Here is a 12,443-nt window from a genome sequence, read left to right as displayed (position 1 = left end):
TTAAACTATTTTTAAAGCACAAACATTTCACATGGTACTTTCTAGGTAACAAAGAAGACATAATATAATTAACTTAGATCCTATTTTTTCTTCTCTTTATTTGCACAATGAATTCAATCAATTATTAATAGCCAGAACTTATGACTCAGAAGTAGCTCTACACTGTAGTGAAGCACACTTAAACTCTTATGCATTCAGGTTTTCTATTAAAAAAGTCACTAGCTAACAACAAAAATTTTCATGATTAGAGCAAATGTTGCTTTCTGGTTTTCTGTCCAGCTGTTCAATACAACCTTGTTTTTGGTGCCACAAATTAGAACTTACTGAGGACTAATGCAAAAAAAGCACACAGTGCTTAAGAGATACTCAAAGTATATGATACTTAACACAGTACCCTTTCCTGGATAGGAAGTTTTGTTCACATTTGCAAATACATTCTTCAGTAAGTTCTAAAGCCCTCCCTTAAAGTGGGGGTATGTGGAATCGAGATACCTATTTTCATCCCCTTAAAATAATCTTTAGCACACCTAAGAAAATAAAAGACCCTACTTTGAAATACTGCTTCAGTAGGGTGGTATCTGATGGTCCCCTGGCCGTGTATTTATTTAGGAACCACCACCTTCAATTCCAGCTGCTATTCCAGGCAGTAGTTAAAAAGAACAAAAAAACATACAATTAATACAGTTTGTCTTACTCTTCGCTTTTCTTTTATTATTCAAAAGTGTTATTTTTAAATCATCCATCCTCAATTTTGATTTAATGTACCGTCATTTCCCCAAGATACGAAGTTTCAGAATCTCTTTGGAATACTAATTTCACGGTTCTAGGTTTAACAAAACTGTTGAGATTTTAAATTCCACTCTGCTTCCCTGAATTCTCAAGACAGTTGCTGATGTAAATTTTAATATAAAATATTTAGTCACAAAATATTGCTTTTGTATGCACATAGTTGTAAGATTACTTTGCTTTTGTCAATAAAAATTATACCATCTTTCATAAAACTCTAAACAAATTAAGAAAGTGATGTAGAACAAAAATTACACATGGTGAAACAGGTACCAGCACAACGTTAGGTTATATTACATCAAAAAAAGTTTTAATGGTCCCAAATATATATATATACTCAACTAAGCATACACTCAGGGGAGCAAAAAACCAAAAACAAAATGAAACAAAAAAATTATGACACAAATGACCACATCTAGAATTCCACTCAATCTTTAATCAAGTAGGGACAAATCCCCACTTTAAAAAAATCTGCAGTTTGAAGGGCAAAGGGAACAGATAAAAAAGAGGAAACTTTATATTCGCCCCTCCCCCAAAGGTTTTCCAAACCTGTTGTGGCTTGACTAAAATGTTCAGAATGTACGATTTTAAAGGCAGGTCTCTTTATACAAAGAAACTGCTGGCATTCTTAACTACTGAAGAATTGTAGCCGAAAAGCCTATTCTTCTGAGTCCCAAACATGGTCCGAGAAAGCATATTCTGATTGTAGCAACTGACCAGTCAATCCAGAGTTCCACTTACAAACCCCTGCCCTGTTGGCTTTATGTTTCCATTTCCTTCCCTGAGAAAAGGGCAATGTGTGGTCCAAGCTGGAGAGCTCAAAGGCTTACATCTTTCCCCTAATGTATAATATCCCCTCCTCCTGCTCCATTGAATTGGCACTTGATGAGCAGAAGTCAAATGTGGGAAGCTGATCTGTGTCAGTCATTCACAAGAGACCACTGCTTTGTTGTGGATTTTGTAGGGGGTAGGGGTAGAGAACCAGTTTTTGTCAACAGGTACTGATTGTAGGCAGTTGCCATTATTATGACTCAAACTTTGCTTTCTTTGACAATGGTAGCGTGTCTTCCTTGTCTTCATCCTCATCATCATCTTCATCATCATCAGGATAATCTACCAGACCGACAAGGCCTCCCTGTTCAGAAACAAGGATTATTTAAAGAAAACACCTTATTTTCAACACATTTTAAGTCTAGATAAAGGACACAGACCACCACCTCTACCTCAATATACAATCATGGTCATTTCTGGGTGGAGAGATTATATATAACTAAAATTCATTATTTTTATGTATTTCCTAAATTTTCCAAAATAAAACAGTAAAATTTAGAAATTTATAATCCTAATAAATTACCCAGGAGAGAAAAACATTAATCATTACACTTAGAATGTTTTTAAAATTAACCAACTGTATAAAAATAAACTACAGAAGATAAACAGATGACTAGAAATGAAGACAGTAAGACTTTAGGAAAGTGAACTAGCCCTATCTCCTCCCCATCATTTCATCTGGGCTTCCATGTAGTAGCGACAGGAAAAATTCACCATTCTCACCCTGAGCCTGTCCGTTCTGTTTTAGCCCTTAGGGGTCTCCTGCTCACAACACAGGAATGCTCACATGTGGGTGGGCATTATATTCCTGATTTAGATCAATGAGTCCCAAATGCCAGTCTGTTAGGCTGATCCAGGGCAGCATAAGGCACTCAAAAGAATTGATTTTCATTCTGAGACTCCTTTCCTACATTTCTGGTGTTAAAATTTTAATACATTTTATATGAAATCTTACTAATAGAAGAGTAATTCTTTTTTGTAAACCTTGCTTAGCAAAATTTATACACTTTATTTTTAAAGTTAGGGGTGTCTAGATATTTAGATTATCTTTTCTCCATAAAGTCTTTTTTTTTTTTTTTTTCCTTTTTCTGAAGCTGGAAACGGGGAGAGACAGTCAGACAGACTCCCGCATGCGCCCGACCATGCCCGACCGGGATCCACTGGGCACGCCCACCAGGGGCAACGCTCTGCCCACCAGGGGGCGATGCTCTGCCCCTCCAGGGTGTCGCTCTGCCGCGACCAGAGCCACTCTATCATTTGGGGCAGAGGCCAAGGAGCCATCCCCAGAGCCCGGGCCATCTTTGCTCCAATGGAGCCTTGGCTGCGGGAGGGGAAGAGACAGAGAGAAAGGAGGGGCGGGGGGTGGAGAAGCAAATGGGTGCTTCTCCTATGTGCCCTGGCCGGGAATCGAACCCGGGTCCCCCGCACACCAGGCCAACGCTCTACCGCTGAGCCAACCAGCCAGGGCCTCTCCATAGTCTTTATGTTGGTATTAATTGGGAAAGTTGATAAAAAAGGTAAAACTTAAATTTCTGTAAATAGTCTGACCCATACAAATCTGAACCCAAGGTTCTAAAATGCAAATAATGAAAATTAGGATGTATTCAGACTTCTGTATCATTCCTAAAACCTTTCAGAAAATTCGTGCCTGACCAGGCGGTGGCGCAGTGGATAGAGCGTCGGACTGGGATGCAGAAAACCCGGGTTCAAGACCCCGAGGTCGCCAGCTTGAGTGCAAGCTCATCTGGTTTGAGCAAAAGTTCACCAGCTTGGACCCAAGGTTGATGGCTTGAGCAAGGGGTTACTCGGTCTGCTGAAGGCCCATGGTCAAGGCACATATGAGAAAGCAATCAATGAACAACTAAGGTGTCACAATGAAAAACTGATGATTGATGCTTCTCACCTCTCTCCCTTCCTGTCTGTCTGTCCCTATCTATCCCTCTCACTGTCTCTCTGTCTCTGTAAAAAAAAATAAAATTCCCAACTTTAGGTAAGTTCAGGTGGTGGTGGGAGAATGAATTTTAGTTCACAAATGTTAAATCAGTTCTAAAAGACTGTAACCAAAGGGACCCTCAGATACAACGTAATCACCACTAAAGAAGCTGAATCAGGTAAGCCCGGGAGTCAGAAACGTACCTTGGTAGTAATAGCTGCCGTCTGAGATGTATTTTTTGGGACGGACCCAGGAGAGCCCGGAGACCCTGGGGACCCAGGTGAGCCTGGAGAACCAGGCAGACTTGACGCAGGTGCTTGGCTGGTGAGGTTAGTCTTTGTCCCACTAGAGAGGGAAAGCTTGAAACTTGGGCTCTGCCGGCCGGAAAGATTTGTTTTCAGAAGTACCTCCTTTTCCTCACTTTCTTTTACTAAAACAAAAAATATTGTCAAGAGCTGTCAAACATACCAATCTTTGACCCCCCCCCCCCCAAATTAGGTAACACTGAAACACATATAGTTTACTCTTCTGCTAGGGAGACATACTGACAATTTCTGAACAAAATTTTGCAAAATACTATAAACCATTACCCACTGGATTTTACTACTGAGAAGGAATGAAGCCTTCAGTATTATATGTAGTGTTCCTACCCTTCCTGAAATAATATATATTATCCTCCTTACTTAAGTCAGATTAAGAATATTTAGTCGTTATCTTCACAACAGAGCTATTAATTCACACTCTATAAAGCAACAAAGTCTTTAAAATCTATGTCCTGACACATACAATTAGATACTAATCATTGTGTCAATAAACCTAGAGTGAGAAAGAATTCATTTTTCCTTGCCTATCTTTTCAACATACATTTCTTCCTTTCCATGAATTTACTTATTGGATCCATAATATCATCATCATTTTTAGTTTTGTCAGATGGAGACACTACAGCTTCTCCGTCTTCCATGTCATCTTCATCTGTGTTAAACCACATCTCCTCTTCATCTTCAAGTGTTCTGGCATCTCTTCGATATCTATGATTCCTCAGGATGGACCGCATACTGTGAGTAAAGAGAAGGCACAGTAAATAGACTCCTAAAGACTTCATTAGATAGTCTGTCTTCAAGTATTGTTCTGCATTAGATATAGTCTTAATTGATAAATAGGACAAAATAGATTTATATACACTAAAGAGGACAAAAACATTTTATCCAACATATAATTTAAAAACACTCTCTGCCATATCTAGTGTTAACTAGTGGAATCAAACTTCCTATTATCAAAATTGTACTATTACAGACCAGTAATTAAATTTAACATTAGGAACAAATAAGGCATAATTTATAGATTTTAAAATAGACCATCAGTATGTGAATTCAGGTATTTAGGGGAAATATATAAGATTTCTTAAAGTAATTTGTAACCTTCAAGTAATTCAAAACAAGATAATAATACTCTGATTTGTTTGGACACATGAAGCCTCAATGCCACTTAAGTGGCATTCTTTTCTTTTCTTCTCCATCACCTAGCCTGATTATCTGTCCGAGGAAGAGCCCATAGACCACACTGCCCACACCGTCAGGACAGCGTTTACACTGACCATTACACAGAACAGTACAACTTTTGCTATATGCTGTTTCCTCCTCCCCTGCCAAGCCAAAGAGTAAAACGCAGTAAAAAAGAGTCACTGTTATGCAACTTGTCATTGAATGAATCGACTCAAATATATGGTAATTTACCTGTCAAGTTTGGGATTATCCTGCCTTTCTCTTTGTTGTTCAAATCTCAATTTTAATCCTTTAAATGTCTGTACATAATCGACATCTTCCAGTGCTTTCCAGTAATTTTCAATGACGTGAGCAGTCAATGATTTTATATCTTCCTACAGAAAATAATAAAAAATGAAATGAAATGTTATTTTAGAAAGATATGACTAAATTATAGTAAATTGACAAACCTACCCAAAATAGTTTAACTTCATAAAATTCAACTACCTTAGAGATCCTCAAACAATGAAAACGTGCGTAACAGTCCCCGGTTTTTGGTGGACCTCAGCACCATCTGTGGGTCTTTCCCAAGTAAATGCCCAGGTCCCATCGTAGATGATTCCAAGTCAGTACATCTAGGGCAGGATCTGGTCACATATATTTTAAACCACACTAAGGTGTGGAGACGGATGGTGGTGATGGGTGCACAACAGTATAAATGCACTTAATGCCACTGAATTATAAACTTAAAAATGGTTAAAATGGTGAATTTTATACTTTACCATAATATTTTAAAAAGCATACCACAGATAAACATACACCTATGTTTCAGAGCCACTAGCCTAACATATTATTAAAGAATCAAGAGGAGTTTGTTAGGAAATGGCTCTTTAGAAATGTTTGAAACAAAGTCAAGAAAGTTAAAACAAAAACACATCCACATACTTATCAACTGTAACTTTACTTTCTTAAAATGATTACCATGACATTAAAGCAGTTTTCAAACTAGCCTATAAAAAGGAGTCATGGCTGCTGAAAGAGATTTTTTTTTCGTTTGAATTTCTCACAAGCTTTGGTAACATGGGTTTTCTTTTATTATTTTTGTTTTGTTTTGTTTTTTGTATTTTTCTGAAGTTGGAAATGGGGAGGCAGTCAGACAGACTCCCGCATGCGCCCAACCAGGATCCACCTAGCACGCCCACCAGGGAGCGATGCTCTGCCCATCTGGGGCCTCACTCTGCTGTAATCAGAGCCATTCTAGCGCCTGAGGCAGAGGCCATAGAGCCATCCTCAGCGCCCGGGCCAACTTTGCTCCAATGGAGCCTCAACTGCAGGAGGGGAAGAGAGAGAGAGAGAGGAAGGAGAGGGGGAGGGGTGGAGAAGCAGATGGGTGCTTCTCCTGTGTGCCCTGGCTGGGAATCGAACCCGGGACTCCCGCATGCCAGGCCAACGCTCTACCACTGAGCTAACCGACCAGGGCCACATGGCTTTTCTTTTAAAATTCTCTTTAAATATAGTAACTCAAATAAGCCAAAGTACCAATAATGCATCAAGTTTCTCAAATAATTAAAACCAAAATTCTAACTAAGAAAGTACAGAACCTACCACTCTAATAAATTCAAACATTTCTATTATGGCAGAGTTCATCAGATTGTAGCGGGATCCATTGTTGAGAAATGCTTTGACTACTGGTTCAAACAGAAAACTTTTCATTATGTAGCGGTTGTAAAACTCATCTTTTAATCCAATAATCTTTCTCTTAAAACGAAGAGCACCTGAAACAAAGAGGCATTGTTCAAATTACATACCACACCTTCCATATTTTAGACTTAAAAAAAAAGTTTAACAAATATAATTCTTCATGCAGTGATGTTACTGCTTCCAGAAGTGTTAACCTGGAAGATAAGGATTAGAAAAGGGTTAACCAAAAAAAAGTATTCTAAAAGTAGTGCACGTCATCATAGAACACAAGTCTTAGAAGAGCCAGAAAAATTCTGTAAGTTACTAATGACTGAAATGTACTTTACAGATGAAGCAGAGATTTAACCTATCATACTACTTGAGAATTCCAAACATATCTTTTTATATATATACCTCAAAACAATAGAAAAACCATTGTTTTATTAGGGCAATCCACTGTATAATCTGATCATTATTTTTGGACACTTATTATTTTGCATCAGAACTCATGGGTTGTACTGGTTTATTTGTGGATGTTTGTAGAAATGCTATAAACCACAAAAATCTGCATGACCCAAAATTTGCCTTCCCACAGTTTAGAAATAAATTTAGAGGATGTTGTTTTAAATGTGGTCCTCTATTCTTATTGCAGCGAGTATGCTTTTTAATTTTTTTCAGTTTTCCTTTTTACAATTAATTAGGCTTTAACTTACAGATTAGAAGGTATATTTACATCTTGAGGTATGGGGAGGTAAGTCACCATTCGTCAAGATCCAAATATACAGACAGCTAGACTTCAACAAAGCCCTCTTTACCTAAATGGAATTATCAGTAAGTTAATGCCCCAGTTATTGTAAACAGTTCAAAAAAGCATACTCACTTCATGCAGTCACATCGTCTTCGGTTGGCAAGATTAAATATTGTGTTTGTATTTTGGTTTCTTTGGAGATCATGGAAGTGGCTCGTTAAATTGCCAATTTGTTATTAATCATGTCCTTCATGAGCAGGTAGCCAGGCAACCATGCTGACACGGTTTCTGGGTGGGAAGGCAGAGGAGTAAAGCAGCTCAATTTTTCTTTAGTTGGCAGAAAAGAGGTCCACAAGTGAATGCCCAATTAGGTACAGTTCATTATAAACTGCCTTAACAATCCAACTTTAAATAAGAGTGTTTCTTTCTAAAGAGACACTCTGGGCAGGGAATTTCAAAATAATTTATAGAATAGTAATTGCATTTTATTTTTCAAACTACTGAATATTTTCAAATACATAAGCATGGTGAAATAAGACATTTTAAACAGTAAGAGGCATCTTTGTGTGTTTTAAGTCAAACCCAAACAAGGGTTTATTTTCCCAAAACTAAACTATGGTTTTAGAGTTTGGTTTTTCTTTTAACGTTACTTGACAAACTTAGGCAGTTCCATTTGTTAGCATAAAAATCAATGCTTTAGAGCTCATGCTACTAAGGCCAAATTTTAAGCTTTCAGTAATTGAGGCAGGAGCTACATATTAAGAATTGGTACTCCAACTCTGCAGGCTCTGTGGAGACTTGTGTCCTACCATAACATACACTAGCCAAGCCCTGTGGTCTGCGTGCAGTTCCCAGGCAAGTGAAAAGAAGCCCCCTTCCTAGAATTCACTAAGACCCAGGGTATGCAGATGGCACCACTATCTCCTCAAGGGCAGTTCTGTTCAGAAACTGCTGATGTACACAAAAGGTAGTTTGAATGGTCTTTTTATTTTGCTCTTCATTTCCATTTGCCCTCATTTATTTATATCGAGAACTGTGATGTTTCCACTCAAACCCTTCCCCAAAAGAAACCTGCATCAAAAGTATCCAACCACTACTCTTTGTTTGTTGAATATTAAGTTGCTTTCAAAAATGTACCAGTGCATTCTGTGAAGGAAGTTGCTCAAAGGGGTTTTAAAGCAAGCTTTTGGGCTAGGTCAAATTGGCATAGGCATCAGATTTTCAATGTAAAGGACGCTCCGCTTCCACTCACACCCCCAACCTCGTTATCACATACCAGGGGTCCTGTCTTTGCTTTCAGTCATCTCTAAAACAAGTCCAAGTACTCCGTCTTGACCTTACACAACATGAGATTGCACGTACTAAGTCTGAGACACCATGCCTCATATGTAACTACTGAAAGCTGAATAAAATCATCTTTACTTCATTCCTCTTATAGCTTTCCACATTTTAAGAAAAATAAAGACATCATAAAAGTATGAGCTTTAAGGCTACAATGTAGGATCCAAGAATCCTGGAAAGGCCAAGAAATGAGACTATTATTTGGGGCATAGTATGTGTGTATCTCACCCAGAGAGACTAAATTTTGAAAAGTATTGCTGGTCTCATCTACAAACTTGAATTGGTTGTTTTTAAATATGATGAAAGTATGCTAACTAAGAAGCAGCAGCTTTAGTGTCAAGTTTCCCCAACCTCTCAAACTGTTCACATTTAACCACTTGTTATCTTTTGTCCTAACAAGTTTGCACCTAAATTTACTCATAAAGCCCTCCCTTAAAAATGTATACTTATTTTAAAGTACTCCTTTATCAGAAGACCAAAAATATCTTAGATCTCAAATTTACACTTAACATGTTTTAGAAACCCTTGATAAAAACTCCTGTCCACTGCAAAGCCAGTCCTGAAGAGCTCGTTCCTGCTGCCTGCTGCTTCTCTCAGAAGCTTCTACACTCTCACTCCTGGGGAGACAGCCACACTGATAGTGACTTGAGAAGTAATTACAGTTAATGATAACTTAGTTTGGAAAACATTAACAATAAAAAAATGTAACTAAAATTTATCTGGCATGCTTAAATTTACTACACTATAAACTTTCATTAACTTTTAATGATTCTCATCATAGCTCATTAAATTATGAGAAATTTTCTTTGCAACAACACTGCAAGCCAAATGAGAGAAAAAACTGAAGGACTAGCCTCGCCCGCCGCTCCCCAAGGGGACCCATGCTCTACATACACCAGACACTAACACACCACACTTCCACATTTTCACGTTAACTGTGTATTCAAACAAGAATGTCACACTCTCCCGACCAAAAGAACTGAACTCTTACAAAATTTTCCTAATCTGCCTTATTCATGTAGAATATGTAATTTCCAATATAGATCAAACACATCACAACGTAGTATTTCTGTTGTGTCTTGATTTTTGTAGACCATCTCTCCTCCTAATAAACTGTGACTCCTGTGACAGCTGAGTCCAGGTCTTAATCACCTTAATCTCCCTAGTACCAGGTATACAGCATAATTCTTCAACTCTAAGATGCCAATGATTGCAAAAAAACTTTTCTCTAAGAAAACAAAATGAACAAACAAAAAGAGCTACAGATGACATGCCATTAGTTAAGACTCACCTTAAGATAAGTACAAACAAAAATGTATCTGAGAATCAATGAAATATGGTAGTAGGTGTTTATTAAATTTATTGATACACGACTAACTTATTATTCAGTTGTTCCATTCTGTCCCGTCGGCTCACAAACTCCCTTTCCCACATTTCAACTTCTGTGGTGACATAATTCAAAGGAGCATTATATAAACTGCCTCTCAACTTGGTCCTGGGGCTCTCGTTTTCGCTGTGCTAGGTATATAAGGAAAACGCATAGCTTTCGTATGTGCTAATAAGCTCGTAGACATAGGGAAAGAAGAATAGACCAATAAATTTATTTTTTGCTGTCCTTAGCAGTCTAGGTTAATGCCACTGATGCTACCTATTTCTTATGGCTAAAAAAAAGTTTACTAAGGTAACATGAAAGTTCTGTATAATTAGCAGAAAGCAACTGTACTAAATATATCTGAAAACAGGAAAATGAAAAATATACTCTGACCAGATATAGTCTCAGTACATACTGCAATGTGTCCTGTCCACTGGCCTGAAAAACTAAATCAGCCTAACAACTGTTAACCTGATAGAAGGGTTAATCAAATTTTTTTTATATATATATTTCTCTGAAGTTGGAAACGGGGAGGCAGTCAGACAGACTCCCGCAGGTGCCCAACCAGGATCTACCCGGCACGCCCACCAGGGGGTGTTGCTCTGTTGCAACCAGAGCCATTCTAGCGCCTGAGACAGAGGCCATGGAGCCATCCTCAGTGCCAGGGCCATCTTTGCTCCAGTGGAGCCTTGGCTGCGGGAGGGGAAGAGAGAGACAGAGAGGAAGGAGAGGGGGAGGGATGGAGAAGCAGATGGGCACTTCTCCTGTGTGCCCTGGCCGGGAATCGAACCCGGGACTCCAGCAAGCCAGGCTGACGCTCTACCACTGAGCCAACAAGCCAGGGCTAATAATTTTTTGTATTTTTCTGAAGCTGGAAACGGGGAGGCAGTCAGACAGACTCCTGCATGCGCCCGACCAGGATCCACCCAGCACGGCCACCAGGGGGCAATGCTCTGCCCATCCGGGCCGTCACTCTGTCGCGACCAGAGCCACTCTAGTGCCCGGGCCATCTTTTGCTCCAATGGAGCCTTGGCTGAGGGAGGGGAAGAGAGAGACAGAGAGGAAGGAGAGGGGGAGGGGTGGAGAAGCAGATGGGCGCTTCTCCTATGTGCCCTGGCCGGGAATCGAACCCGGGACTCCTGCACACCAGGCCGACTCTCTACCTCTGAGCCAACCGACCAGGGAAATTTTTTAAAGAAAGAAATCTTTTTCTAATACTATTTTAAAGGTAAAATGTTGATAAGACAATCAACATCAGGAACATCCTTATATAAACAATGTTTTCATAATCTAAGGGTATTTTTAAAATTCAGCAAAATATTTAAAATGGATATATATATGTTCAGGCTTCTAATTAGTTTATGATTATGATGCCTTTAAACAACAATGAAACAACCAAACTTACCTATAAAACTCAAAAAGCATAAATTAAACCATCAGGCACTTAAGCCTCTAGGGCAGTGGTTGGCAAACTTATTAGTTAACAGAGCCAAATATCAATAGTACAACGATTGAAATTTCTTTTGAGAGCCAAAATTTTTTTTTTTTTTTTGTATTTTTCTGAAGCTGGAAACGGGGAGAGACAGTCAGACAGACTCCCGCATGCGCCTGACCGGGATCCACCCGGCACGCCCACCAGGGGGCGACGGAGAGCCAAATTTTTTAAACTTAAACTATATAGGTAGGTACATTCCTTATCGAGGTAGCGCCCGCATGTGGTATTTTGTGGAAGAGCCACACTCAAGGTACCAAAGAGCCAATGTGTCTTGCAAGCCGCAGTTTGCAGACCAGGGCTCTAGGGTATCCCTAAAATTGGACTGCCAGGTTAACCAAAGAAGGCTAGCTGCTATATGACAAAGAATATTCTGGATTATCCTATTTCCAATTCAGTAAAATGTTTTTTACCTAAAATAAGTCTTAAGAATACAGTAAGTCAATTATTGAATTGAAAAACACACATAACTAAAACAACCTTGTTAAAAGACAATCTGTTGCTCTAAAAGAGTTGACAAACCATTCCCAGAAAGGTCTATAGAGCCATAGTCTAAGCTTTGTGAGACACATACGGTACCTAGCTTTTTCTTTCTTTAAACAACCGCTTTAAAGCACAAAAACCATTTATAGTTTGCAGGTTGTACAAAAATAGATCGGAGGCTGAATTTGGTCACAGCTGTAGTTTACCTCTCCTACTCTAAAATATCTGAGGAAACACACTGTTAGGTATCAAATATATTGCAATAAAGCTGGGGAAAAATAATTTGTGGAATTAAC

At 38.8% G+C, this 12,443-nt stretch overlaps 1 protein-coding gene across 2 annotated transcripts in view; it reads right to left on the bottom strand.

Annotated features, from left to right (window-relative positions):
* Window positions 1–1,202: 1,202 nt before the first annotated feature.
* PPP4R3A (protein phosphatase 4 regulatory subunit 3A) overlaps window positions 1,203–12,443 on the bottom strand; it is a 44,763-nt gene continuing 33,522 nt past the window's right edge. For both annotated transcript variants that reach the window (XM_066272471.1, XM_066272472.1), the window contains exons 11-15: window positions 6,637–6,806; window positions 5,284–5,426; window positions 4,415–4,605; window positions 3,754–3,980; window positions 1,203–1,921 (exon numbers count right to left, since the gene is read on the bottom strand). In XM_066272471.1, the coding sequence (XP_066128568.1) occupies window positions 1,811–1,921; window positions 3,754–3,980; window positions 4,415–4,605; window positions 5,284–5,426; window positions 6,637–6,806 (842 nt within the window). In that variant the 3' untranslated portion in view covers window positions 1,203–1,810. The remainder of the gene's footprint in view (window positions 1,922–3,753; window positions 3,981–4,414; window positions 4,606–5,283; window positions 5,427–6,636; window positions 6,807–12,443) is intronic.

Source organism: Saccopteryx bilineata, chromosome 4, assembly GCF_036850765.1.
Source record: "Saccopteryx bilineata isolate mSacBil1 chromosome 4, mSacBil1_pri_phased_curated, whole genome shotgun sequence".
Taxonomy (NCBI): domain Eukaryota; kingdom Metazoa; phylum Chordata; class Mammalia; order Chiroptera; family Emballonuridae; genus Saccopteryx; species Saccopteryx bilineata.
Note: the sequence above shows the minus strand (reverse complement) of the source record. Positions and strands in the feature narration are given on the sequence as shown.